General features: G+C 45.2%; 1 protein-coding gene across 2 annotated transcripts; it reads right to left on the reverse strand.

The window, feature by feature from the left end:
• Positions 1-1,371: 1,371 nt before the first annotated feature.
• larp4ab (La ribonucleoprotein 4Ab) lies at positions 1,372-17,193 on the reverse strand. Of its 2 annotated transcripts, none has more exons than XM_072451524.1 (15): positions 16,844-17,193; positions 15,096-15,237; positions 13,679-13,940; positions 12,806-12,942; positions 12,595-12,698; positions 11,880-11,990; positions 11,745-11,798; positions 10,683-10,913; positions 7,518-7,615; positions 7,143-7,319; positions 5,762-5,813; positions 5,532-5,687; positions 4,753-4,868; positions 4,499-4,685; positions 1,372-3,384 (listed from the first exon to the last, which is right to left on the reverse strand). In XM_072451524.1, exons 1-15 carry the CDS (start codon positions 16,844-16,846, stop codon positions 3,055-3,057), a joined length of 2,160 nt encoding a protein of 719 aa, XP_072307625.1. In that variant the 5' UTR covers positions 16,847-17,193; the 3' UTR covers positions 1,372-3,054. The 2 variants fall into 2 exon arrangements, with proteins under 2 accessions (XP_072307625.1, XP_072307626.1); XM_072451525.1 differs by having other exon boundaries at positions 7,143-7,316; positions 16,844-17,192.
• Between the last annotated feature and the right edge of the window lie 8,272 nt (positions 17,194-25,465).

Below are 25,465 nucleotides of genomic sequence, written 5' to 3' on the forward strand. Positions count from 1 at the left end.
GCCGTGGAGATTGCGGCCGCCATCTTGTGATTGTAGCGGGATTAAAATGGCAAGAAAATGATGTAAAAGCAGTGAGAATAAAATGCTTTCATGGCGCCATTATTTCTGCCGTCTCAACCGCAACTGACAAAAAGACTGGAAACTAAAATAAATGATTCCAATTCGGCAAATTTAGATAAGATATTCCTTTATTGTCCACACATGGGGAAATTTCATTGTTGCAACGCAGGTAGATACAGAGGAAAAGGACAGATTAAAAAAAAAACGTAATAGAAGAACTCTCATAAACACAACTAATCTAATTGTGCGACTGTAAACGTGTGTTGTTAATTATGACTGATCTATCCTGCCGTCTTGTGATCTCAGTGGGACTTTCTTGGATAAATAAAGGTTTACATTATGACAACTTAAGACCCATTACTCCAGCATTAACAATTTAAAACAAAATACTACTGTCTGAGGGGGTCAAAATGTTGAGTATAACAGAATAAAACATTTAAAAACATATTTCATTAGAACATTTCATTTATCAAAGTATTAAAGAGAATGGTGTAATTAAAAAGTCCATCCCCCATCGTTTTTACGTAGGCTTTTACAATCGGTACACGGCTGCTGGAGCCGGATGTTGTCGGTTACCACAGGTCACCATGGCGATAGACCCTCTAGCGTTCCATTAACAGCACTGCACGTCTTCCACGAGGCTTACGTAAACGCGATTAACCCCGCAATTTGAGGTTAAGACACAAATACTACCATCATAGAACAGCCCCGCGTAAACGCCACGTTACAAGACACAAACATGGCAGGATTTGATTGAATTGATGCAAAAAAAAAAAAAAAAAAAATCCATTTCTAAATAATGAAAGAGGAAAAAATAATCCTACTACATCGATTACATAATGCGCTGCAAATCCTCACCGACCTGGGACTGCAAAAGCGCTTCACTCGTGCCGAGAATTGATCATTTAAAAAGGTGCAGTGTGTAACTTTTTTGCCATTTCTTGAGCCACGATAAAGCATTGAATTTACCACAATCATTCGTTCAATTGCGCGGGTTTATTGCTCAAAAACACTCGACTAAACAAAGTAAAACGATAGTATCTCCATGGAGACGAGCAGGTGGCCAGAACTGTTACATAGTACACCTTTAAAGATGGGCGGTTTGTTGCGTTAAAGACTACGTAATACTAGAATAATCATGTTATAAACTAAACGTACAGCTCCGGTGGGGCAGTGGATCCAGAATACCCTTTGCTCGCTCTCTCCCCCTTTCACAGTGTCCGTCCTGTCGAAATGAAGCCTTCGAGACGGAAAAATCTTAAATAAACTAAACTTACGAGCGATAGTGAAGACGAGAGGATTCACACAGATGGATTTACTTTATTCAAAAGCATCCAAACGCATCAGTCTAGTCATGCCCAAAACACTAAATAAATGCAAAAAAATTTAAGAAAATCACAAATTACATGTGAGGAACAGTGAAGGCACAAAGCAAAATGTTGAGGCGTAAAATCTCCGTAAACTGCAGTTAATGTTTTTTTTGTTTTTTTTTAGCATTTCTGTCATACATCGAGATTCAAAGACGTTTTCAACCAATCGAAAGGTTTAAATACAGCGATTCAGAGCTTCTAATACAGATAGGGCCTTAGTTATTTTATTACTTGGTTTACGGATCCGCCGCACATAGGTGATTGATTTCTACAATATAAATAAAAGTATTTTTTTATAAAGTACCGCCGACAACGCAAAATAGCATTAAATTAAATGTAAAAAGTGGTATTAAGTCAAAAGATAAGAGCGCATGAAGCAATTTCTCGCCATAATCCTGCGGGAGTGAGAGACTGAGCTTGCTCCGAGCTGCTCTGTGCCTGCGCGCGGCCCCAGGGAGAACGCGCGCGCCCGTCTCTCCGTCTGCTGTGCGCATTTATATCGCAAATACACATTTTAAACCGGTTTACATTTTCTTCAGCGCGTTTTGCCGTGACTGGGTGGGTGGGTGGGGGAGGGTGCACACTTAAGCGTCAGTTCTGTCTGTCTAAAACACGCTAAATCTACTGTTACACGCTCCTGCGCGCCGCGTCTCCCCCCTGTGGTGCGTTTTGGGCAAACCCGGAAGAAAACATTTTTCGAAATTTAAATTATATTTATATTTCGCCCGCCTGTGCAATATATTTCATAAAAAAATCCGTAAACCAAGTAATAAAATAACTACGGCCTAAGTACAAATAAAGTGTAGCATTAATCCAAAAATCGTATGAATTCATTGACATTTTAATGAAACGTCATTTGTCTTTCAGAGTCTGTACAGTCCAGATGATCCCGGTTAATCCTGCCGTAAACGCTCAAATAATCTAACAACTATGTAATTTAACAGTCAAAAAGATAAAGAAAAAACAAATCACTTCCTACAAATAGAAACGGTTAAGATCATAACGACTTTTCCCAACGGAATACAAACACTTCTACAACTTGGATTTAAGCGCGTCGTTAACTGGACACGCCCGAAGCTATAATTCATCTTTGACTAAATCAAACGCGACGAGCAAAAAGCGCTTCCCACTCCAAAAAGCATAATTTAACAGTTTAAGAAAAAAAAAAGAAAAAGACAGGAACGAAACCCGAAAAACTGAAATCCAACGACCTCGTTTACCGCGCGAAACGTAATGACAAGTACAAACGAAGCTACGGGTCGAAACTACATCCAAGCTACAGATTTGACGAGTGAAATATCCTAGCGCGTCTCTGTAGTCGATAAAAAAAGATTCAATAGTTAAAATGATCGACGAGAGATTGCTCCGTTGATTCCGCGCTCTGTCGGAACGTTCTTTCGGCGCGTTTTCTCTCGTGATTTCAGTGGACTCGACGATTCTCCGTGAAGAAAACGTCCAAAAACAATGTGCACCGCGACGACATAATTCACCTTCAGCAATTCGATAATCTCTCGCCGGACGAACGCGAACGACACGATTTGAAAACTCCTCCCCCTCGTTGAAAATATATCTCCTTATTTACACCTATGTACACATTTTTACATATGGACCCGTTTCCGAGAGTCTATTTGGGAGACGGCGGGATGTTCTGCTCTTTCCCGCTGCGTTTGAACCCGCGCGGCGCAGACGACGACGGCGTTCTGCTGAAGTTCCTGGGCCGGTCGCGGCCCTTGGGCCCGGGCCGGTCCGCGTCCTGGGGGCCTCGGGCCGGGCGCGGCTGGTGGGGTTTCCTGGCGTTGGCGCGGCGCGGCTCCTGGACCCGGTTCGCCTTGAGCTCCTGGAGGGGCTGGTTGGGCTCGGGGGGAGACGAGGGCGGCGGCACGGGCGGCTGGACGGGCGGCGGGTCTTTGGCGAGTCGCTGGCACACTTCTGCGTAGCTCAACTTCTTGGGCTCCTGAGAAAGAAAGGAAAAGAGGTGACGGTTTCCCTCGACGACACGTTTTTGTTTGGGTAGTTTAGGTCGTCACACGGGGTTCTGCTAAAGAGAGACCAGAGCAGCACTGGAGAGACACGTTTGATGCCCACGGTAAAAAGATGACAAAACCGACATAAAAGGGTACCAACAGGGTACAAACGGGGTACTTTCGTGATCAATCGTCTTTTTGATGACGTTTGATGCCAGTGGTCTCGCTAAGGGGTTCTAACATGCTGCGGCTGTGCCCCGCCATGCTCAAAAGATACCGCAAGGTATTAAAATCATGGCATGTAGGCGCTCGCTTGCACACAGTGCTCTTAGCGGCGTTGTACTTTTCACTACCGTGTTGTACCATGCGAGCGCCGAAGGCGCGAGGACATTTTTTTAAGTACTTTCACCGCCATCCTCAAATCTCAGCCCAGTGAGAACACTGGATGCCATTGTAAAATTATGACAAAACAGACATAACAGGGTAATAACAGGGTAATATCATGATCGATCGTCTTTTTGATGACGTTTTATTCCCGCTGGTCCTGGAGAGGTCTTTTGAATTCATGGAAATCATGATCAAATTATGAATAAGTACTGTATAATACTGTTTAAGTTCTGGCACCAAACATGGTACACTTAGCACTTCCGACACTTCTCCATTTTGTTTTGGTGCGTTTAAAATCACTTTCAAACCAAATAAATAAGTTGATGAAGAAAACATTTTGCTGTTTTGAGTCACAAATCGAGTGATTAATAGACAGAAGTGACCAGCAGTTTAATCTTTTCCTTGCACAGCCCAATTCTCATTTATAACATACATATACAACATGGCTTTACAGAAAAACTGCCCAAAAAACAGAACTACGAGCTGCAAATTGCCCTGAGAACATAAACGTCATTATTTTGTTTTTTTCTGATCTTTGGACCACACTTTAGCAGACTTTGAATAAAAGATGTGAAAATGCAAATATTACAAACAAAATCGAGACAAAATGCTATAATGTGAAGTAAAACGGTTAAAAAGGTGCATTTGTGCAGCTGTTCACACGTTTTACGACATTTCTTTTGACCTTCAAAACAAAAACGGCCTAAATGGACTCACTGGTTCCGAGGTCAGAGCCGGAGCGGTCGGGGCCGGGGCCAGAGCGGTCGGGGCCGGAGCGGTCGGGGCTGGAGCGGTGGAGGCGGGTCGGACGGTCGTGGTTGGGGGTTGTTCTTCTGGGAGCGGGCTCTTCGTGGTCAGGGACAAAGACACGTCGGCGGCGTCTTCTTCTTTTGAAACTGTGCGACTGGAACGAAAAGAGGCGGTGAATCCCGAGTCACTCGATCACAACATGTAAATGAATCTGACGTTACCATGACGTCTCCGGTGGGAGTTTTGCAGTAGCTTGGCTTGGAGGAGACTCGAGGTTGCCGTGGACGACGTCTGGTTGAGCCGCAGGTTTAGGCTCTTTAGGCTCCTGGCATGACATCTGCAGTGATAAGGAACAACAATATATTCAACTTAAGCAATCAAGCAAGAAATAAACTTAAAACTTTCTAAAATAAAAGTGCTGCAAAAATTGTCCAAGCTCTAGACCAAAACCTAGAACGTGGACGACCTAGACCCAGGACGACCTAGACCCAGGACGACCTAGACCCAGGACGACCTAGACCCAGGACGACCTAGACCCAGGACGACACTTTGGATTTGGAAAAAGGTTCAGCCTCAAACACTTGAAACACTTTTACTTTCTATAGGATTTATCTTTGGATGTAAACATTTCTTGGAGCAGCCGTTCGGCCCTTTTCTGCATTTTTGGCAAAATATAAAAAAAAAAATACTGATCTAGATAGTCAAATATATAAAATAAAATAAAATAAAATAAATCCCAGATAGCCAAACAAAATCATATCCAAACAGCAAAACACTGGGTGAATTCTATAAAACATTTACAACTTTGTTTATTGATGAACATTACGTTCTGGCTTCATCTGAAAATGGACTTTTGAGGCGAGACTCTTTGATTGTGCTGTAATTTAATCTATGCATTTGTGCCGTTCACTGTACTTTCATTTCACTCTGTGTTCGTGGCGTACGATTTGATCACACGTGACCCTTTAATACCGTAAAAACCCCGAGATGACGGCGTTACCTTATCGGTCACCTTCAGGCCGCGCACCACGTCGGCCATGCACACGTCCGGCGCCGCCTCCACCTTCGCTGCCGCCGCGCTCCCGGGCAACGGGGGGAAGTTACACGTGGCCAGGTCAAAGTTGGGCGGGGGCGGCTTGACCTCGGCGAGCGGTTTCTGTGACGACAAAACGGGGGTTAAGTGAACGCGGAAGGTGGACGTAAGCGGCACGGGCGGTTTTTAAAACTCACGGCGTTCGGCTCGTCGTCCCGTTTCCTCCTCGGTCCTCTGTGGTTCATTCTCCTGCGACGGAAACGAAACAGAAGTGTCTTGAAAACGGAAACTAGAACAAATATACCCTAATTTCCGGACTAAAAGTCACACCTTTTTTCAGTTTTGTCCGGGGTGCGACTTATACTCCAGAGCGACTTATATGTGATATTAGTTATTTTCACACTGGCAACCACAAGAGGGCGCTCTAGGCTCAAAGCGATGCAGAAGAAGAATCTGCACTTCCTCTACCTCTGGAGTTTGTGGAGTTGTTTAGAAGTGACACAGAGGAAGAAGAATTCAATGGATTTAGTGATTTGGGGTAAAACTGATGCTTTGGTAAACTTGTTAGCATGTTCTTTATGCTATAGTTATCTGAATAACTGTTAATATGTTACGTTAACATACCAGACACTTACCACAGTTCTGTCTGTGCCTCATGTAGCTGAAGGTGTTAGCGTTAGCATACGTACACCTATTCACCATGTTCTCTCATCTGTTATTATTTTAAACTGTATTTCAAGATGAAATGTCTGTTCTTGGTCCTGGATTTTATCAAATAAATTTCCCCTAAAAATGAGACTTATGTGTTTTTTTCTTCTCTATTGTGCATTTTTTTGCTGGTGCAACTTATAGTCTGGAAAATACGGTATTCAGATGTAACGCCTATTTTTGACATCTTATTTATCTGGAATCTCTTACGTTTGCAGCTTTTTGTTTCAAATACAAATGGTATGAACATTTGCTCAGGTTGTACGAAGTATATTCACTTGGATAGTTATTGATAAAAACAAACTAGTATCAAAACTACATATTTATTTACAAAAGTACTGGAAAAATGTAAATCTTTTCCTTTAAGAACGCTCTCGATCTTTATCCAAAACTCGCCAACCACATGGAATTATTATAGATTTAATAAACAATGGACAAAATGGGACCCATATTTGTTGCCATAGTACTTAAACCCCATATTGAACTTTAAATAATGCTTTACCGTTATGATAACTTGATGTTAGAAAAGAAAATATACCATATCCATACTACAAGTTGCATCTTTTTTCATAGTTTTGTTATTTTCACACCGCGTTTCATACTCCAGTGCAACTTATATATATTTTTTTTCTTCTCTAATATGCATTTTTCAGCTGGTGCAACCAGTGCCACTTATAGTCCGGAAAATACGGTAATTTGAGTGGAAAAGCAGAGAAAACGGAACTTTCGGTTTTGTTTCACGCGGATAACAAATAAAATCAACCAAAATACTGCAAATTAAGGCTCAAAAGGTGCATTTCCTTGACATTTACATCTTTGTTCTCGTTTTAGTTCGTTTACGTTATGTAAAGCGTTTCCTGCAGTCTGTACCTGGGCCGCCCGTCTCCGTTGTGCATAGGGGGCGGTAGAGAGCCGTCTTTGAGGCTGAACGAGGTCGGTGACGGGGCGTCGGGGGCGGGGCGGGTGGGAGCTGCGGAAATCTGAGGAGCGACGTCCAACAGGCAACTGGAGCCGGCGTCCTGAGCTCTGCCGTAACCATGGTTTCTACTGCCGGCAAAACAAACACGGTCAGAACGCAGCGTTGACCCTCTATAACTGTTACAGGCCCTAAACAAGGACTAAACCAGGTCTAAAAACAACTATTCATTTAAAATAAACTACAACTGCAGATCCACTGGTTTAAATTACGATTCATATTTATGAATTGTTTGTTGTTTTCCCGATATATTTGAAATGTTGCAGTACCTGCTCCTGGGCCGGGGACCGTTCACAGACAGAGAGTTTCCCTTGTAGTTTCCTGCGCTTCTGAAGCCGTTCATGAAGCCGCCATTTTGGAAAGGAGCCTAGAAAAAGCAACGCACAAATTAAACGTTTCAGGTAGAAGTAAAAAAAAAAAAAAAAGGGAGAACTCAGGGGTTTTGTTATAAAGTTGCACCTTTAACATTTTTTATATTATATTATATATGTCGGTGTAATCCCTCATTCGTCCAGGCGTGTTCCATAGTAGAAAAAGCTTCAGTTGTAGTCATCTGGACTCAGTTAGAAAAAATAGACGTTTCGACTCTCATCCAAGAGTCATTGTCAATAAAAGAATTTAGATCGAGAACTCCGATATTAATACTGTTCTGTGGTAAGACCCGCCCATTGGGAGGAGCCTTCCTGAAGTAGAAAGAGTTGTTTGTTTCAACAGAAACTCCCCCCTTGTATCTACCGAGCTAGCCTATTCAGAATCTTAATGGCCTATTAGAATCCTCTTTGTCTTTGTGAGACCCTGGCTCAACCACCCTGAGTACCTGATTAGCATCTAAATGTCCTGGTCCTCTACCTTTCCAGGGGTTCAGTATCCCATTATAAATAACAGGAAGATTAAATCTTAGCCCTCCATTTCTGTTTAAAGGTCTTTCTTTTTTAACAAAAATAGCTTCCTTGACTCCTCTTTCAAACCATCTTTTCTGCCTGCTTAAAACCTTCACCTCACCGTCTTCAAACGAGTGATTAGAGGCTTCAAGATGGAGGTGCACGGCGCTCTGTGGTCCTGAACTTGTATTTCTTCTGTGCTGATAAAGCCTCTTGTGTAGAGGCTGTTTTGTCTCACCTATGTACCGTTCTTTACAGCTTTCTTCACTGCATTGGATCGAATAAACTACATTGCTCTGTTTTTGAGTCGGCAACTTGTCCTTAGGATGAACCAGTTTTTGTCTTAAAGTGTTTCCTGGTTTAAAATAAACAGGGACTTCGTGTTGTCTAAAAATTCTCTGCAGTTTTTCCGACAAGCCAGACACATAAGGGATAGAAACACCCTTCCTTCTTTGTTCAGTTTCCCTTTTGTCCTGCTTCTTGGTTCTCTTCACTCTGTTGAGAGCCCAAGCGGGGTAACCACAGGCTGAGAGGGCATTTCGGACATGTTTTTCCTCTTTCTTCTTGCCCTCTGAGCTGGTGGGCACACCTTGAGCTCTGTGTTGTAAGGTTCTGATCACCCCCAGCTTGTGCTGTAATGGGTGGTTGGAACCAAAGAGCAGATACTGGTCCGTGTGTGTAGGTTTCCTATATACTTCTATTTGGAGTTTCCCGTCCTCTCCTCTGATCGTGGAACAATCAAGAAAGGCCAAGCGATTCTCCTTAGCGTCTTCTCTTGTAAACCTAATATGTGGGTCCACAGCATTGATGTGATCAGAGAAGGTTTCCAGCTCTTGTTTCTTGATTGTTACAAAAGTATCATCGACATAGCGAAGCCACAGTTTTGGGGCTATGCCTGAGAATGAGGACAGTGCCTTCTTCTCAAAGTGCTCCATGTACAGGTTGGCCCGTCTCTCCCATAGTGGCCAACCTGTACATGGAGCACTTTGAGAAGAAGGCACTGGCCTCTTTCTCAGGCATAGCCCCAAAACTGTGGCTTCGCTATGTCGATGATACTTTTGTAAGAATCAAGAAACAAGAGCTGGAAACCTTCTCTGATCACATCAATGCTGTGGACCAACATATCAGGGTTACAAGAGAAGACGCTAAGGAGAATCGCTTGGCCTTTCTTGATTGTTCCACGATCAGAGGAGAGGACGGAAAACTCCAAATAGAAGTATATAGGAAACCTACACACACGGACCAGTATCTGCTCTTTGGTTCCAACCACCCACTACAGCACAAGCTGGGGGTGATCAGAACCTTACAACACAGAGCTCAAGGTGTGCCCACCAGCTCAGAGGGCAAGAAGAAAGAGGAAAAACATGTCCGAAATGCCCTCTCAGCCTGTGGTTACCCCGCTTGGGCTCTCAACAGAGTGAAGAGAACCAAGAAGCAGGACAAAAGGGAAACTGAACAGAGAAGGAAGGGTGTTTCTATCCCTTATGTGTCTGGCCTGTCGGAAAAACTGCAGAGAATTTTTAGACAACACGAAGTCCCTGTTTATTTTAAACCAGGAAACACTTTAAGACAAAAACTGGTTCATCCTAAGGACAAGTTGCCGACTCAAAAACAGAGCAATGTAGTTTATTCGATCCAATGCAGTGAAGAAAGCTGTAAAGAACGTTACATAGGTGAGACAAAACAGCCTCTACACAAGAGGCTCTATCAGCACAGAAGAAATACAAGTTCAGGACCACAGAGTGCCGTGCATCTCCATCTTGAAGCCTCTAATCACTCGTTTGAAGACGGTGAGGTGAAGGTTTTAAGCAGGGAGAAAAGATGGTTTGAAAGAGGAGTCAAGGAAGCTATTTTTGTTAAAAAAGAAAGACCTTCTTTAAACAGAAATGGAGGGCTAAGATTTAATCTTCCTGGTATCTATAATGGTATACTGAACCCCTGGAAAGGTAGAGGACCAGGACCAGGACATTTAGATGCTAATCAGGTACTCAGGGTGGTTGAGCCAGGGTCTCACAAAGACAAAGAGGATTCTAATAGGCCATTAAGATTCTGAATAGGCTAGCTCGGTAGATACAAGGGGGGAGTTTCTGTTGAAACAAACAACTCTTTCTACTTCAGGAAGGCTCCGCCCAATGGGCTGGACTTACCACAGAACAGTATTAATATCGGAGTTCTCGATCTAAATTCTTTTATTGACAATGACTCTTGGATGAGAGTCGAAACGTCTATTTTTTCTAACTGAGTCCAGATGACTACAACTGAAGCTTTTTCTACCATTATATTATATATATTAATATTGAGTCGGGCCGATCCTTTAGTGTCAAGTCAGTGATACTATGTTAAGTCAGAGTGCACCTTTAATGTCAAGTCGTAGTGATGCCATGTTAAATCACCGTGATCCTTTAATGTTAAGTCAGGGTGATCCTTCAATGTTAAGTCAGGGTGATCCTTCAATGTTAAGTCAGAGTGATCCTTCAATGTTAAGTCAGAGTGATCCTTTAATGTTAAGTCCCACTGCACCATGAGGAGTTTTAGGCACGTTCGGCTTCTCACCAGTGGCGTTTCGAAGTAGGGCACCGGCGTCGGGCTCCAGGAGGGCGACACCACGGGGTAAACGGGGAACTGCTGCTGCTGCGCGCCGTAAACCTGCTGCATGTCGATGAACACCGGGCTCCCGAACGGCTGCGGGGTCGGCGGCTGGGGCGGCGGCGGCGCGAACACGCTCGTGTCCACGCCGTGAAAACCACTTTTACCGAAGAACGTGCTGATGGCCTTGATGCGAGCCTGAGGGGAGGGAAGAAGACGGAGGTCGGTTTGAACGATCGAGACGAGTCACGGCAAAACATGACGATGTCGAGATCGTTTCGCAAATCCGTGTTTGCGTTTCACTCTTTCACCCCCAAACTCAAAAACGTCTTGAAAAGCACCACGGAAGGTCATTTGAATCATCATTTTCCTCTGTAAAACGCATATTTCTCGGTGTTGTTGTCCCCTCAGATCTCATAATCTCACGGTCATTAGGCCATAAAACACTGCACTGACTGAAGAAGAGGAGGTGGAGGGGGAGGGAGAGGAGGTGAAGGTGGAGGAAGAGGAGGAGAGAAAGGGAAGGAGAGACGAGGAGATTTAGAAGAGGTAAGAAGGAGATTTAGAAGAAACCCCTCCTCTCAGCCAGAAACAGTGCCTCTGGGTCCTTCCAAGCGCGATACTGATCATCACCGGGGGGGTTTACACGGATTATGAAGACTTAAATAAATATACAATGTTCCCTTTAAAAAATGCAAATAAACCGGGGCCAGGAGCATTCTTTAATCCTGGATTTATCTTATTGTGAAGCTCATTTTAACCCCTTCCTTTCTGCTGTGCATTTGACTGAAAGAGGTGGCTTACATTGTACTTAATATAAAAGGGTGGGCGCTCGATACATTCAGCGCTACAAATAAAACTTGCCAAAGATTGTAACTGTTACCGTAAAATAAGTCATAACACGGTAATAAGAGCTAAGACTCCACATTAAGAGGGTTTCTTACATTGTACTTAATATAAAAGGGTGAGCGTTCCGACACTGTTAAAAATCGGCATTAAACGTTCGAAACGGAACAAAAATTAACTCACCATAATTGGTTTCCCCTGAAAGACTTTGACTTCTTCCCTCAAGTATTTCAAAGCCTGAACAGAAACATTAAACACTTTATTTTTAAATGTTCCAGTGACACGAGTTTCCAGAGTAAATTAAAAGGGTAAATGTACCTTTAGAGCGTCGTCGTCCGACTGAAACGTGATGTACCAGTTGCTGTTGTGCGCGACCTCGGCGCTCAAAGCTTTGGGGCAGTTCTCGTGATTAAAAAGTGCCTCGACTTCCTGCGAAAAGAAAACACAAAGGGCAAAGATTAAAAGGATCCAGACCCTTTAAGGGCTCAGTCCAGACCCTTTAAGGGCTCAGTCCAGGCCCTTTAAGGGCTTAGTCCAGGCCCTTTAAGAGCTCAGTCCAGGCCCTTTAAGAGCTCAGTCCAGCAGTCCAGGCCCTTTAAGAGCTCAGTCCAGGCCCTTTAAGGGCTGTCAGTCTAGACCCTTTAAGGGCTGTCAGTCCAGACCCTTTAAGGGCTCAGTCCATGTCCCTTTAACAGTCTGTTAGTGTTTGTGGTATGTATTCATCATAGTTTTACATAAGTCGAGTGGAGGTTTGTAAAGTTAAAAAAATGAAACAAAAGGTAAAAATTAAAAGAGTCAAGTTCTAAAAAGAAACCCCAATGTCAAAATGTATGTATATTTTATGCACAGGAAGCATTTTTCTGACACTTTAATGATAACACACGAAAAGTGTAGTTAGTCGTTTGTGAACATTTTCGTGAGGTTTATCCTTTCACTTCACGGTTGGTGACACGTAAGTGACAGAGATTTTAAGCGAAATGTTAAATTCAAAGCGTATTTTAATGTACGTTGGGATGAGCGGTGAAAGGCTGACCTGGACCGGCGTCGTCTCGGGAACCTCCCTCAGAATGATGATGCAGCGGCTGTAATTGGGCCGAACCTTTTCACCAGATTCATCCACTTGGACCAATGGAGACGCTGCACACAAATATACACATGTACTTTAGCGGATTATCGATAAACGAACGCAACAAACCTGAAGCTACAAGCCAGGCGTATTTATTATGTTTATTCCGCGCACTCACTTTTCAGCACGTCGACGATGAGCTCCAGGTCAGAGGTCAGGGACTTGATGTCCTCCATACAGGCCACGGTCCAGATCGGCACAAACTGGTCACTGTCCATTTGAGAGATCAGATACAGGTCCTTGGACAGGTTTTCCCTGCGCAAAGATATAAAACATAAGATCGGGTTTCAAAGTTTGAGCGCAAAAGAACCGCTTTAGCTCAACACTTCGATGCCACAACGTCTGAAACATCAATCATAACAACAAATACACTTTTAATCAGTTTTAATATTTAAAATCTACAGCGATTAGTCGACTCTTTAACACCTTTACGTCTATTGTACAGTGAGACTTTTTAAACGCCATTATCAAATACCGTATTTTCCGGACTATAAGTCGCACCAGCCAAAAAATGCATAACAGAGAAAAAAAAAAAAACACTTAAGTCACACTGGAGTATGAGTATATAAGTAAGTAAGTTTAAGTTGCACCAAAACTATGAAAAAAGATTGAAATATGATGACTGAGGCTTCTAGAGAGAATATTTATGAATAATGCATATTATTGATGAAAATTATAAATGTTTATTCGTTTACACAGATTCTTGAAAATACGATGATTTTACGGTTGACAAAAAAACTTAAGAACGCAAACCCACAAAGAACGAGCAGGACCAGTTAGATAATAAATAAATACAAATTTGTGCCCATTAAGATCTGAAAAATGGTCCCATTTTGGCGTTTTTGTTGTTGTTTTTTTAAATAGTTTTCTAGTTAAAATGAGTGAATTTGCTTTAGACCAGAGAGAATATAAAACATGATTAAAGAAATACACAGAATCTACCATTAGGACAGACAGCAGACCGTGACCGCTGCAGGACCGTCGGTTTTACCTGGAGAAGTAGAACTCCAGCTGCTTCTTCAGCGACTCCCTGAGGCCTTCCTCGGACAGACCCTCGTCCTCCGTGACGTCCTCCTCCGCCGCCGCCGTCCCGTTGAACTGCGGCTCGAACACCAGGTAGCCCAGGTCCGGGTAGTCGCACGTGCTCGCCATCGCCTCCGGAGGGGCGGGGTCGTAGTCCGAGCCGTAGTCCGAGCCTTCGGGGTACACCAGACCAAAGTCTTTTCCATCCGGGGACGGAAAGTCGGAGTAATCTAAGGAAAAACGAGACGGATGTTCGAGTACCGTATTTTCCAGAGTATGAAATAAGGTTGCAAGTGTTCAAATAACAAATAATATCAACTATAAGTCGCTCCGGAGTATAAGTATAAATATAAGTATAAGTCGCACACCAGCCAAAACTGTGAAAAAAAAAGTGTGACTTATAGTCTGGAAAATATGGCAAATGCACAGTTCGGTTCATTTGATACAGAAACCACAAACCTTAACACCTTTTCCACCAAAATTTTTGGTCCAGCACTCCTCGTCCTCAAGAAGAACAGCTACTTATGTCAGAGAAAAGTTAAAAGCGCCCCCTACAGGTCGGGCGACTCATTGAACCAAAACGCAGTAAAAGTTTCATACATTTTAAATTTTGCACAAAATAAAAATATGAACACGTTATTCCAGAATCTTTAGGTTTCAAATTTCACTTTCTGTTTGTAATCGATGACATCACAGTAGGAAATTACCCAGCAACCACTGGGCCAAAACTCGTCTAATGCCACTTTTATTTGAATTTGACCAATAAAAATATATGAGTGACTTTATTTTGTCGAATTAATGTTTAGAGTCAAAAGTGTACTTTCGTTTGTGTAATTTGCACAAATAAACTTGGCGTGATGTCACTTCCTGTCCTTTTCTACAGATTTTTTAAGCTTTTCTCCACAAATACCTGCTCGATCGGTGTAAAACTATCATTTTTCTACGTACAACAGGCATAAATGCACCAACTAAAGTCTAAATAAGAAAATCATAAAGACCTGTGACACGTTACGAAACACAGTTCTGTATTTGGCTTCCGGACGAGGCCAAGACTTAAATCCGGTCTGAAACGTGTCTAAACGCCTGGATTAAAATCACGTCTCGACTGTGTGTGTAAACGAGCTCTGAACCACTGGCTTAGCGCTGCGCAATTAAACACAATTGATATTGTTGAAATCAAAACGGGGAAAACTTGGCCAACTGGTTTAGCCCTCTGCAAAACGAACGCCCGATTCACTTTTGTAAATCATTGAGCAGTTCACGTTGCGCATGGACGAGTTTAAAAACATTGGACATTTCACAGAAACGCGTTACAAAATCCCGACGACGAGACCCCGGAGCGTCGAAAACGAGAAGTGCGGACGAGGGAGAAGCAGAGTTCGTACCTTCAACGAAGTCGATGGGAGGCGCCGGGTAAGAGCCGATCCAGGCGGCGTCCTCGGTGACCTCCAGGACGTCGGGCTGAAGGACGGGGACCTCCAGCCAGACCTGGGCGTTCGGGTTCAGACCGGTGCCCTGAGTCGTGACCTGGAGACGAGTTCAACCACATTACAACAACAACAACAACAACAACAACAACAACAACAACAACAAAACAAACGTCAATTGAACGCTTTGGTAATAAACTGTTTTTTTAAGATACACTTTTATTTCAATTAACAATTATACGCAAACCGTATCCACTCCTCAATGAGACAAACGGGACAAAATCAGAGGCGTCTTGTACTCTGACTGCATACTCACTTAAGTACGACTATATTTTGTAAGTATCGGAGTAAAGGTGTTACCGTATTTTCCGGACAATAAGAAGCACCTTTTTCCATAGTTTTGGCCGGGGTGCGACTTATACTTACACTCCAGAGCGGCTTATGTGATATTATTTGTTATTTTCACACTTGCAACCGCATTTCATACTCCAGTGCAACTTATATATGTTTTTTTCCTTCTCTATCATGCATTTTTTGGCTGGTGCGACTTATACTCAGACTTATGTTGACATTAGTACGTTCCTTGCTTCACTACTTCCAAAATGATGTCGTTTTTCCTCATTTGTCTATACTTTTAAACTTAAAAATATACATCAGGTATTGCGTCCAGACGTCACTCTTGAGTAGTAGTTTCTTAAAAGTACTTTGACATTGTTTTGCTTCTCTACCCTCCACTGCAATTAATACACCCAAAGCCCTTGAAAACACGTTTCTCACACAAACACGAAGCGACGACTCCCGATTGGCCAGGCTCCCTCCCATCGCCCCGCCCTCTGCGATCACGTGTGCGGATGCAGCCCCGCGAAACTGCGACGAGTGCGCATTGTGTGACCTGTCATCCTTTCAAGGCTGCAACAAGCGCCAATCCACGTTTTAACCCGCATAACCTTCAAATACACGCACTAAACACCGGCGTAGTGGCTCAAAATAGACCCACGGCGCGCGCGACGGGCCGTAAACCGACGTGAACGCGACTTCCTGTAGCGTTACGAGGGCGAAGCACATGGCGCCGCGGTCCACCATGCGCCCGCACCACGCGTTCACGAGTGGCGTCATGGAAGAACCGAAGCTAGAAAAAACCGCTAAAAACACAAATTAACGTTCAGCCGTTCGTCGCCGCGGACGCCAACGGACCAACGCGTCACCGTAGCGCCGGCGGAGTGACTCGCGCCGGGACGTATTTAAGCCACTTAGCCGCAGTTGTGTAACAAGCTAGCTTTGGCGGAGACGAGCTTATGATACGCCGCGTTTAACGCACGTGCCGACGGCAAAATCCCGCAGCCGTCGCGGAACGTCTGCGCACGGCCGCGTTTAATCAGTAACCGGACGCGTTTTTAGATTCATTAGCCAAAGTTTGACGCGTCGGAACCGCCCCGTCTCTCGCGTCTCGGCTAACCTTGGCTCGCGTTAAAAAGGAAGTTGCCATAAAAACCGTAACCAAACCAAAAGTTACGCCGATCGTCCCGTCGCCGCACGCGTTGTTGAACTTCTGTGTGGACAAAACGCCAGAACTCGGGCGTTTTAACGGTCCAGCGTGTTCCGCGAGGCGCCCGACACGAGGGGGAAGGACGCACGCGACGGAACAGGTTGTCGTCGGCGTAATAAAATAGTCCTTAAAAGAAGCCGCAAACACTGTAAACACTCACCATGATCACCCGAGCGGGCTTCCTTTTCCTCGTCGCGCGCGTCCCAAACAAAAAAAAAGTCGCGGGTTTGAACGTGTTGCGCGAGCCCTTCTTCCCTTCTCGAGTTTGTCTCCAAAGTCACGTCAGCTGCGTACGTGCGTCGTTTCCTCGGTAACTCCAAAACGCACGGCCCCGGTCCGCGGACACAAACGGCAGGAACAAAACACGCTCTCGCTGCGGGAACTCGACGCGCTCGCGACACACGCGTCTAATTCGGCATTTCGTGTGTTTTTCTTTTCCGTTAAAGTCGTTGTTTGGCGGCGGCCTCGCGCGGCATGTGACAGCAGCAGCTCCCGTGTCCTCTGCGTGCGTCGTGCGTGGCTCTGACCCGCGACGTAACGGTAAGGACCTCCCCCACGCGCGAGCCCCGGAGCGACTATATTTAGATTGAGGCCTAAACTAAAGTTAAAATACTAATAATAAAACTAAACTGAACGACTCGAACGTGACAGAATTAAGATAAATAATTAAAATGTTGCACTTTTGGGCCTACGCACGTGCATTTATTAGTCACTTAGTACACCTTTTTGTTTTTGTTTTTTTTATCAAATATAATGCATAAAAATGGAACTAGACAAAACTAGAAAAACGATGAATAAACACAATAAAACAGAACAAAAACAGAGAGATGACAAACATCAAAATCAGTAGACGTTCAATTAAAAACTAAAGGAAAGTTTAAGTGCATATGATTTTCTAATTTGGACTTTCAGTGTGTTGTACATGTAAATTATAGTTTTACACCATTCGAGCAGGTGTTGGTAGAGAAAACGTTGACAAATCTGTTGAAAAATGACAGGAAGTGACATCACACCAGGGACACTCGTTCCAGTCCAAGTTTATCCTCAATTTACACAAAGAAACTACTTATTTGACGCTCTAAACATTAATTCAACTACATAAAGGTGCCCTCATGTATATTTTTATTTGTCAAATTTGTCAAGTTAGATGAGTTTTTCCCAGTGTTTGCTGGGTAATTTCCTAGTCTGATGTCATCAATTACAAACAGGAAATGAAATTATAAACCTAAAAAATGTGCTATTCTGGGATAACATTTATATAATCAAACTATATTCATCTTAGTTGCATTTTAGTGCAATAAGTTGTCCAACCTTTAAGGCATAATAATCCAACCAAACGTCCCATTTAGTCGACAGGGCCGCACATTTGTCCCATTTCAAATCAAGTCCGAATGTGATTTTGTTGTGAATGTCATTTTCTTTTGTGTCATCCATTTTTTAGGTTCTTTTTTCGCCGCCGCCAGGAGAATGTTGCAACGGTAACTGTTTACTGTCGCCATGGCAGGAGTCCCGAGGCCCAAGTACATGACCCTGAAACCCCCTGAATCCTAACCCCCCTGTGGCGCTTTATTGATCTCTTTTACAAACATTCTTATCTTATCAGCAAACCTCAAACAGTTACGCAGGAAAGTCATCATTGTAGCGTAATTTGAGTAAAATGTTGGGTAAATGAGGTACAGTGTCAGTGCTATTTGTTCTGTTTACCCCTGGGCTGTGACCTCTGACCTCAGTAATGCCTTCTCAACACAGAACTGCAGCTCAAAGGACGTTTACAACAGGTCTATTGTCTAAAGTCCTAAAAGATAAACACTTCAGCTTCTCTTTTCTGATAAAACAACTGTAACTGTTGTAAAACTGAGTAAAATTCCCTTTTACCCTTTTACTCTCAGCCGGTTATTAACTACACTTTCCAGTATAATACACTTAAGAAACATTTATTTTCTGCTTAAAGCGCCTCCTACAGGTCGGACGACTCATTGCACTAAAATGCAGTTAAATATATTTAAGAATAACACATTTCTTTTTAGGTTTATAAGATAAGATAAGATAAGATATTCCTTTATTGTCCCACATGGGGAAATAATTTCTTTTCCTGTTTTTAATTTAGGAAATCACACTAGGAAATTACCCAGCAAACACTGGGCCAAAACTAATGTCACAATTTTGTATTTGACAAATAAAAAAAATATGAGAGCGACTTTTATTTTGTTGAATTAATGTTTAAAGAGTCAAAAAAGTTGTTTCTTTGTGTTGTTGTTGTTGTTGTTGTTTTATGGCGGTTGGCATCCAATTGTTGCATTACCGCCAGACTTTATTCCTCAGACTTTTGTAAATTCTCCATAAACTTTGACTGGAATGAGCGTCCCTGGTGTGATGTCACTTCCTGTCATTTTACACAGATTTTTCAACGTTTTCTCCACAAATACCTGCTCGATTTGTGTAAAACTATGATCAATGTGTACAACAGGCATAAATACACAGAATAAAATCAAAAAAATTAAAATCGTAAAAACCTGCCATACATGCTTTAAAGACCAAAAAACATATTCCAATGTTGAATTTGAGATCTGTTAATTACGAAAACGTCTTCTACGAAAACAAACTTTCTCACGACATTTTCAGAAGCAGAAAAAGGAGGAAACCATGAAGCAATGAGTAATAAGAGGAAAATATAGGCCGGCATAACATTTGTTTAGGTTTCTGCAGCAGATGCGCCGCAGCAGCCAATCAGAGATGACGTGCTACGCACGACCCGGAAAAAGACCCAAAACAAACCCCGCAAGAGAAAAAAAATCCTTAAGACGCAGCTCTTGGCGCAAATAATGATATTGACTAAACTCTGCTCAGCTCTGAAGTATCTGCCCCGGAGCCCATCACCTCCGCTTTTGGACTTTGTAAAGTTAATAAACCAAAGCCATGGTCCAACATTAAACTCCATTTACACCACGAGAAAAGCAACACAGCACAACTCCTCCACTGAGCATGTGCAGACGACTCAGACGCACGAAAGCTGCTGAGTATATTTTACGGACGTGAGTCCGGGGCGTCGAGAACGCGCGTCTGGTGCGTTTGTCTTTCAAATGTACACACGCTCAAATTCTGCATCGGGCCGCCATTCGGCCGCTGCGGTCTGTACAAGGCTTAAAGCCTTAAAGGCCCGTCTGGGACCCGCAAATACTTCAGAGCTGAGCAGAGTTTAGTCAATATCATTATTTGCTCCAAGAGCTACGTCTTAAGGATTTTTTTTTTATCTTGCAGAGTTTGTTTTGGGTCTTTTTCCGGGTCGTGATTAGACTTTATTCTTCAGACTTCATTCTTTAGATTTCAATCCGGCCATTGCTACATAGACAGGCCTTATTCTCTAGGCTTTATTCTTTTGACTTTATTCTTCTGTTGTTGTTGTTGTTGTTTTATGGCGGTTGGCATCCGAGTGTTGCATTACCGCCAGACTTTATTCCTCAGACGTTTCGTAGTCCTCAGACTCTGTCGTAGTCCGTTGTTGTTGTTGTTGTTGTTGTTGTTGTTTTATGGCGGTTGGCATCCAAGTGTTGCATTACCGCCAGACTTTATTCCTCAGACTTTTTATGTGTGGAGGAGTCTTTATGCGGGGAGGAGAAGTCTTTATGTGGGGAGGAGGAGTCTTAATGTGGAGGAGGAGTCTTGTTGTTGTTGTTGTTGTTGTTGTTTTATGGCGGTTGGCATCCGAGTGTTGCATTACCGCCAGACTTTATTCCTCAGACGTTTCGTAGTCGTAGTCCGTAAAAGTACTCCTCCCATTGCTTTGGTGTTACAAAGCCCATGAGGTTATGATATGTCTTTGTGACTAGAATAGTTGTTGTGTCAGAGACCAACCGGCTTTATTCCAGGGAGACTCTTCTTCATCTTCCTCTCCCTCTTTGACGTTCGGTGCTTTGGAAGTACAAAGCCCATGAGGTCATGGGACGTCTTTGTTGTTTTACAAAGCCCATGAGGTCATGGGACGTCTTTATCGTTTTATCCTTTAGAAGTCCTTCTTCCATCACTTTGGTGTTTCTAGGCCCATGAAGTCAAAGCGCGTTAGAACATCCTCTTGCTCCTCATCCTCGGCTCAGTCTCCAACACCCCCCACCTCTATAAACGTTTACCCAGCCCTGTGCTACATAAGTAAGCAACCACAGCCTGACACAAACCCTGTGACTGAATCGCCAGAACGTTCCGCAGATTGAACTCCCGCCCATTATTCCGAAACCACAAGGCCAACCCGGCCCTTTCTCTATCATAAGCCTCACAGCAAATCAGCACATTCTCGACAGTCTCTGGCACCCGACAGTGACCACACAGACCGGTCGGGTGTTTGCCTATCCTACTCAGTGACCAATTGAGTCCAATATGGCCAATCCTCATGCGGGCGAAGGCCCTTTCCTCCCACGCGTTCCTGCCCATAGACCCGCAAGGACCCACACTACCCTGTACGTGATAGAGATGCCGTCCAGTAACACAGTGGCTCCAAAATTCCTGCCAAAGGCCGACCACATGACTCTTGATAACGGGCTTGATTTCAGATTTGCTTAACTCAACCGCCACATCAATTGATGGCCGCCTAAGGGAACGTTTAGCCAGTGCATCAGCCATTTCGTTACCATCCACCCCCACATGCGCAGGGACCCAAAAGAAGGAAACGCTCACATCCTTCCTGGACAGGGAGAGCATCAGACAGAAGATGCCATTCAACACATCCTGTCTGCAATCCGATTTCCCAGATTTAATGCTTTGCAATGCAGAAAGGCTGTCAGAGGCCACCACAATGCCGCAACACTGCAAAGCAGATTCCGCCCATTCCAATGCCAACCGTATCGCTATGAGTTCCGACGTGAAAACAGAAAGGCGATCTGTCAACCTCTTCTTGACCGCCGGCCCCAGGTCAGGCACAAAATAAGCGGCGCCAGTACGCCCACTCTCAGGATCCCTAGACTCGTCGGTATAAATAAACACATCACCTGAGTGCTTATCGATGAGCGCTTGAACGGCAAACTGCGGTGCCCTCCCAGCGACTCCTCTAAGCTTGCCATGCAAGCTAACATCAACAGGAGCCGGGACAAACTTCCACGGAGCTATAGCAGACAAAGCCACCGACGGGCTCACACGCAGATCACCAACCCCCGCAAGCCGCGCCTTCGCATTTCCTACCTGGCTAAAAACCATACCGCCAGCCTCATTCTGCCCCCCATCAACCCTGAGAAAGTCCCTCACCGGGTGAGAGCTCGTATGGCCTTGCACATTCACCCAGTAAGCCAACAGAAGTTTTAGCCTCCGGAGCCGCAACGGCAATTCCCCCAACTCAACCTGCAGCGCCGAGACAGGGGAGATCCTAAAAGCCCTACAGCAGATGCGCAAGGCCTGGGCTTGCTCCACATCAAGCTTCTTTAAGTTAGTCTCAGCCGCAGACATGTAGGCTATACAGCCATAATCAATAGCCGCCCTCATGACGGCCCGATAAATACCCAGGAGCGACCTTCTGCTGGCCCCCCAGTCCTGGCCGGATAGACAACGAAGCAAGTTATTCACCCTTTTACATTTACCACTGACCTCATCAATGTGCTGACGCCAACTAAGCCTCTCGTCAAAGGTGACCCCCAAGAACCTCACCTCCCTGACCTGTTCGAGCACCTGCCCATGCAGTCGAAGGGAGACGTCCCTATGCCCATTGAAGAAACAGATCACTTGAGACTTCCGTACGGACAGTTTAAACCCCCACTTCAGGGTCCACTGCTCCACCTGCTGTATTGCCCTTTGCAGTTTCGCCTCGTAAAACCGGAGATTCCTCCCTCTCACCCATAGAGCGCCATCATCAGCATAAAGGCTCCTCCCAACAGACCCATCCACGTCGTCAAAGATGTCCTTAATCATAACATTGAACAAGATAGGGCTACACACACTCCCCTGCGGGATCCCATTCTCTACCTCATAGACCCCAGAGTAAGCAGCGCCCACTCTGGTTTGGATACACCGGCCAGACAGAAAGCTCCGGACCCAGTTAAACAGTTTACCCTTCACACCACACTTCCGCAGCTTAATGAGGAGCCCATCCTTCCAAACCATATCGTACGCCTTCTCCACATCAAAGAGCACCACAATAACCTTTTCTTTCTGAGCCCTGGCCAGCTGGATATCAGATTCCAAACACAACACGGAATCCATGGTGTTCCTGCCCCTACGGAAACCACTCTGGTGCGCGGGAAGCAAACCCTGACTCTCCAAGAAGTAATCCAACCGCTCGGTAACCATGCGCTCCATCGTTTTCCCGAGCTGCGACGTCAAGGCAATCGGCCTATAACTTGAAGGGTCAGACGCTGGCCTACCCGGCTTCAGAACCGGCACCACCGTAGGCTGTTTCCACGCAGATGGAACACAACCTGAATCCCAAACACGGTTGAAAAGACCCAGGACTAGCCCAAGAGTGTCATCAGTCAAATGAGAGAGCATGTCATAGCATACCTCATCTTTACCCGGGGCTGTCTGTTTCGCCTTAGAAAGTGCTCTCCTTAGCTCAAACAAACTAAACGGAAGGTCAAGGTCATCTTGAGTCGAAGGCTGGTGCCCAATCAGCTCAGAATTCTGGGCCAAAGTACTCTCCCTGTAGTGCATTTCCGCAGGTGAGAGATTGTCAGAGCTGTGCACCGACACAAAGGTGCTGGCCAACAGTTCAGCTTTGTCAATGTCGCTGACTGCTTCGACACCATTCTGTATTAGGACCGGGGTCCCGTGATGGCGCTCAACCCCATGCATCCACTTAATCATCCCCCAAACATCCCCGAGACGCGTTTCTCTCCCAATTTTGGAACAATACCGCCTCCAACAGGCACTCTTGGCCGTTCTTACAGTTTTCCGCACAACAGCACGGGCCCTCTTGTAGTCAATGAGGGCACCCTCAGTGTGGGTAACCCTTAGCCGGCGAAACGCCGCATTTCTCGCCCTAACAGCATAACCACATGCTTCATTCCACCACGGCACCCGCTTCCTATGTCCACTACCACCACTCTTAGGAATCGTGCCTACCGCTGACTGCGTGATGAGCGAGACAATTGCACTATTGAGATCATCCACCTGAGTCAATCCTCCTTCCTGCAGAACCCTAGAACCATCATCAGCTTTCCTCAGGAAAGCCCCCCAGTTCGCCCTTGCCAACTGCCACCTCTGGATCCTCGTCCCCCTGACCACACCGCTCCCAAAGCCAATCTCGGTGCGGACTAGATAGTGATCGCTACCAAAAGAAAGATTACCAAGAACCTCCCAACTACAAACACCTGCTAACTCCTTGGACACAAGCGTAAGATCTATTGCACTTTCCGTACCGGTCCCCATATCATAGCGGGTCCCACCCCCATCATTCAGACAAACCAACTCCCTTTGATTGATAAAACCCTCTACCACCTGCCCATACCTATCGGTACCACTACCGCCCCACAAAGCGCTATGTGCATTAAAATCCCCACACCACATGGCCTTTCCCCGAACATCCTTACCGATACTATGTACTCTAGGACTCTAACGTTAACTCACCACACGAATTATAAAGGTTAACCACAGTAACAGCTTCACCACCCAGCCAGAACCTCACCGCCAGAGCCTCCGGCGCTTTACTCACACTGACAACAATGTAATTTAGGTCATCTCGGACAAACACAGCCACACCTCCGCCTCTACCCTGCTCCCTATCATTCCTAACACACACATACCCTTGTATCCCAAAAACCCACCTAGGTTGTAACCAAGTCTCCTGCACGCACATAACGTGAGGCTTGTTCAACAAGGTAGAGACAAAATGCTTAAATTCCTGGCCATTAGCACGAAGACTACGCGCATTCCATTGCAAGACAACCACCGCCATTATGAGCCCCCGGAACCTGACGGCGCATCGGGAGCCCCCCCACTCCCACTGCCAGAATGGGGCAGGGTGCCTTCCCGCAGCGCATCCTCTATCTCCGTCCACTCGGGACCCCCAGCCCCAAAGTACTTCCCTGCAGCCTTAGCGATGATCCTAGTCTTTTCGGATCTCTTCTTGGTTTGACCAGTACAGTTAATCACTTCCACCATAAAGAGGAAGAAATCTTTCCTCTTCACAACCAGTACATCCTCCGCACCCACAGGGCCTCTGCCCGTGGAAGCCACACTCACAGTGATCCCAGTGGGGACCTCCCCCTGGCCGCGGGCAACGCTGCCCCCTCCCCTGTCGCCTAGGTCACCAGCAGCACTGGCAGCCCGCACTGCATCCACCTTCACCTGACTACCAGACACCTTCTTGACCGCATCCGCGTAGGATATGCCTTGAGAGGCTCTAACTTTTTGCACCTCAGCAGCCCTCTTGCCGAACACGCATCCCCCGTAGGCAGAGCTATGCTCTCCCCCACAGTTACAGCACTTGAGTTTTGCTCCTTCGTCACACTTCCCATACTCGTGGTCTCCTGCACATTTACCACACCTCTGCTTCCCTCTACAGACCGATGCAATATGCCCAAAGCGCTGGCACTTGAAGCAACGCAGGGGCGGCGGAACATATGGGCGTACGCCATAGCGCATGTACCCAACGCACACCACACGAGGCAGGATCTCACCTTCAAATCTAATCATTATCGACAGGCTGTCACACCTTACCCCATCCCGGGTCACCTTCAACCGCCTAGCATCCACCACCTTAGCTCCAGTCAAATTCTCCTTCATGTCATCCACAGATGTCGTCGTAGGGATGCCTACGATAACTCCCCTGGCCGTGCCTCCAGACACTTAGCTTCAATCGCCTTCCTTT

The sequence above is a fragment of the Eucyclogobius newberryi genome, unplaced genomic scaffold, assembly GCF_026437365.1.
Source record: "Eucyclogobius newberryi isolate DKJ021-1_F unplaced genomic scaffold, fEucNew1.0.hap1 SCAF_19, whole genome shotgun sequence".
Lineage (NCBI taxonomy): Eukaryota > Metazoa > Chordata > Actinopteri > Gobiiformes > Gobiidae > Eucyclogobius > Eucyclogobius newberryi.

What these genes read in the sequence shown, in the direction of transcription:
- larp4ab (XM_072451524.1), bottom strand. An exon ending in TTCAGGGGAAACCAATTATG is followed by an intron (nt 10,914 to 11,744) that starts GTGAGTTAATTT and finishes CCCTCCCCTCAG; the next exon opens with GCTCGCATCAAGGCCATCAG. An exon ending in CGGCTCTGACCTCGGAACCA is followed by an intron (nt 3,385 to 4,498) that starts GTGAGTCCATTT and finishes TTTCTTTCTCAG; the next exon opens with GAGCCCAAGAAGTTGAGCTA.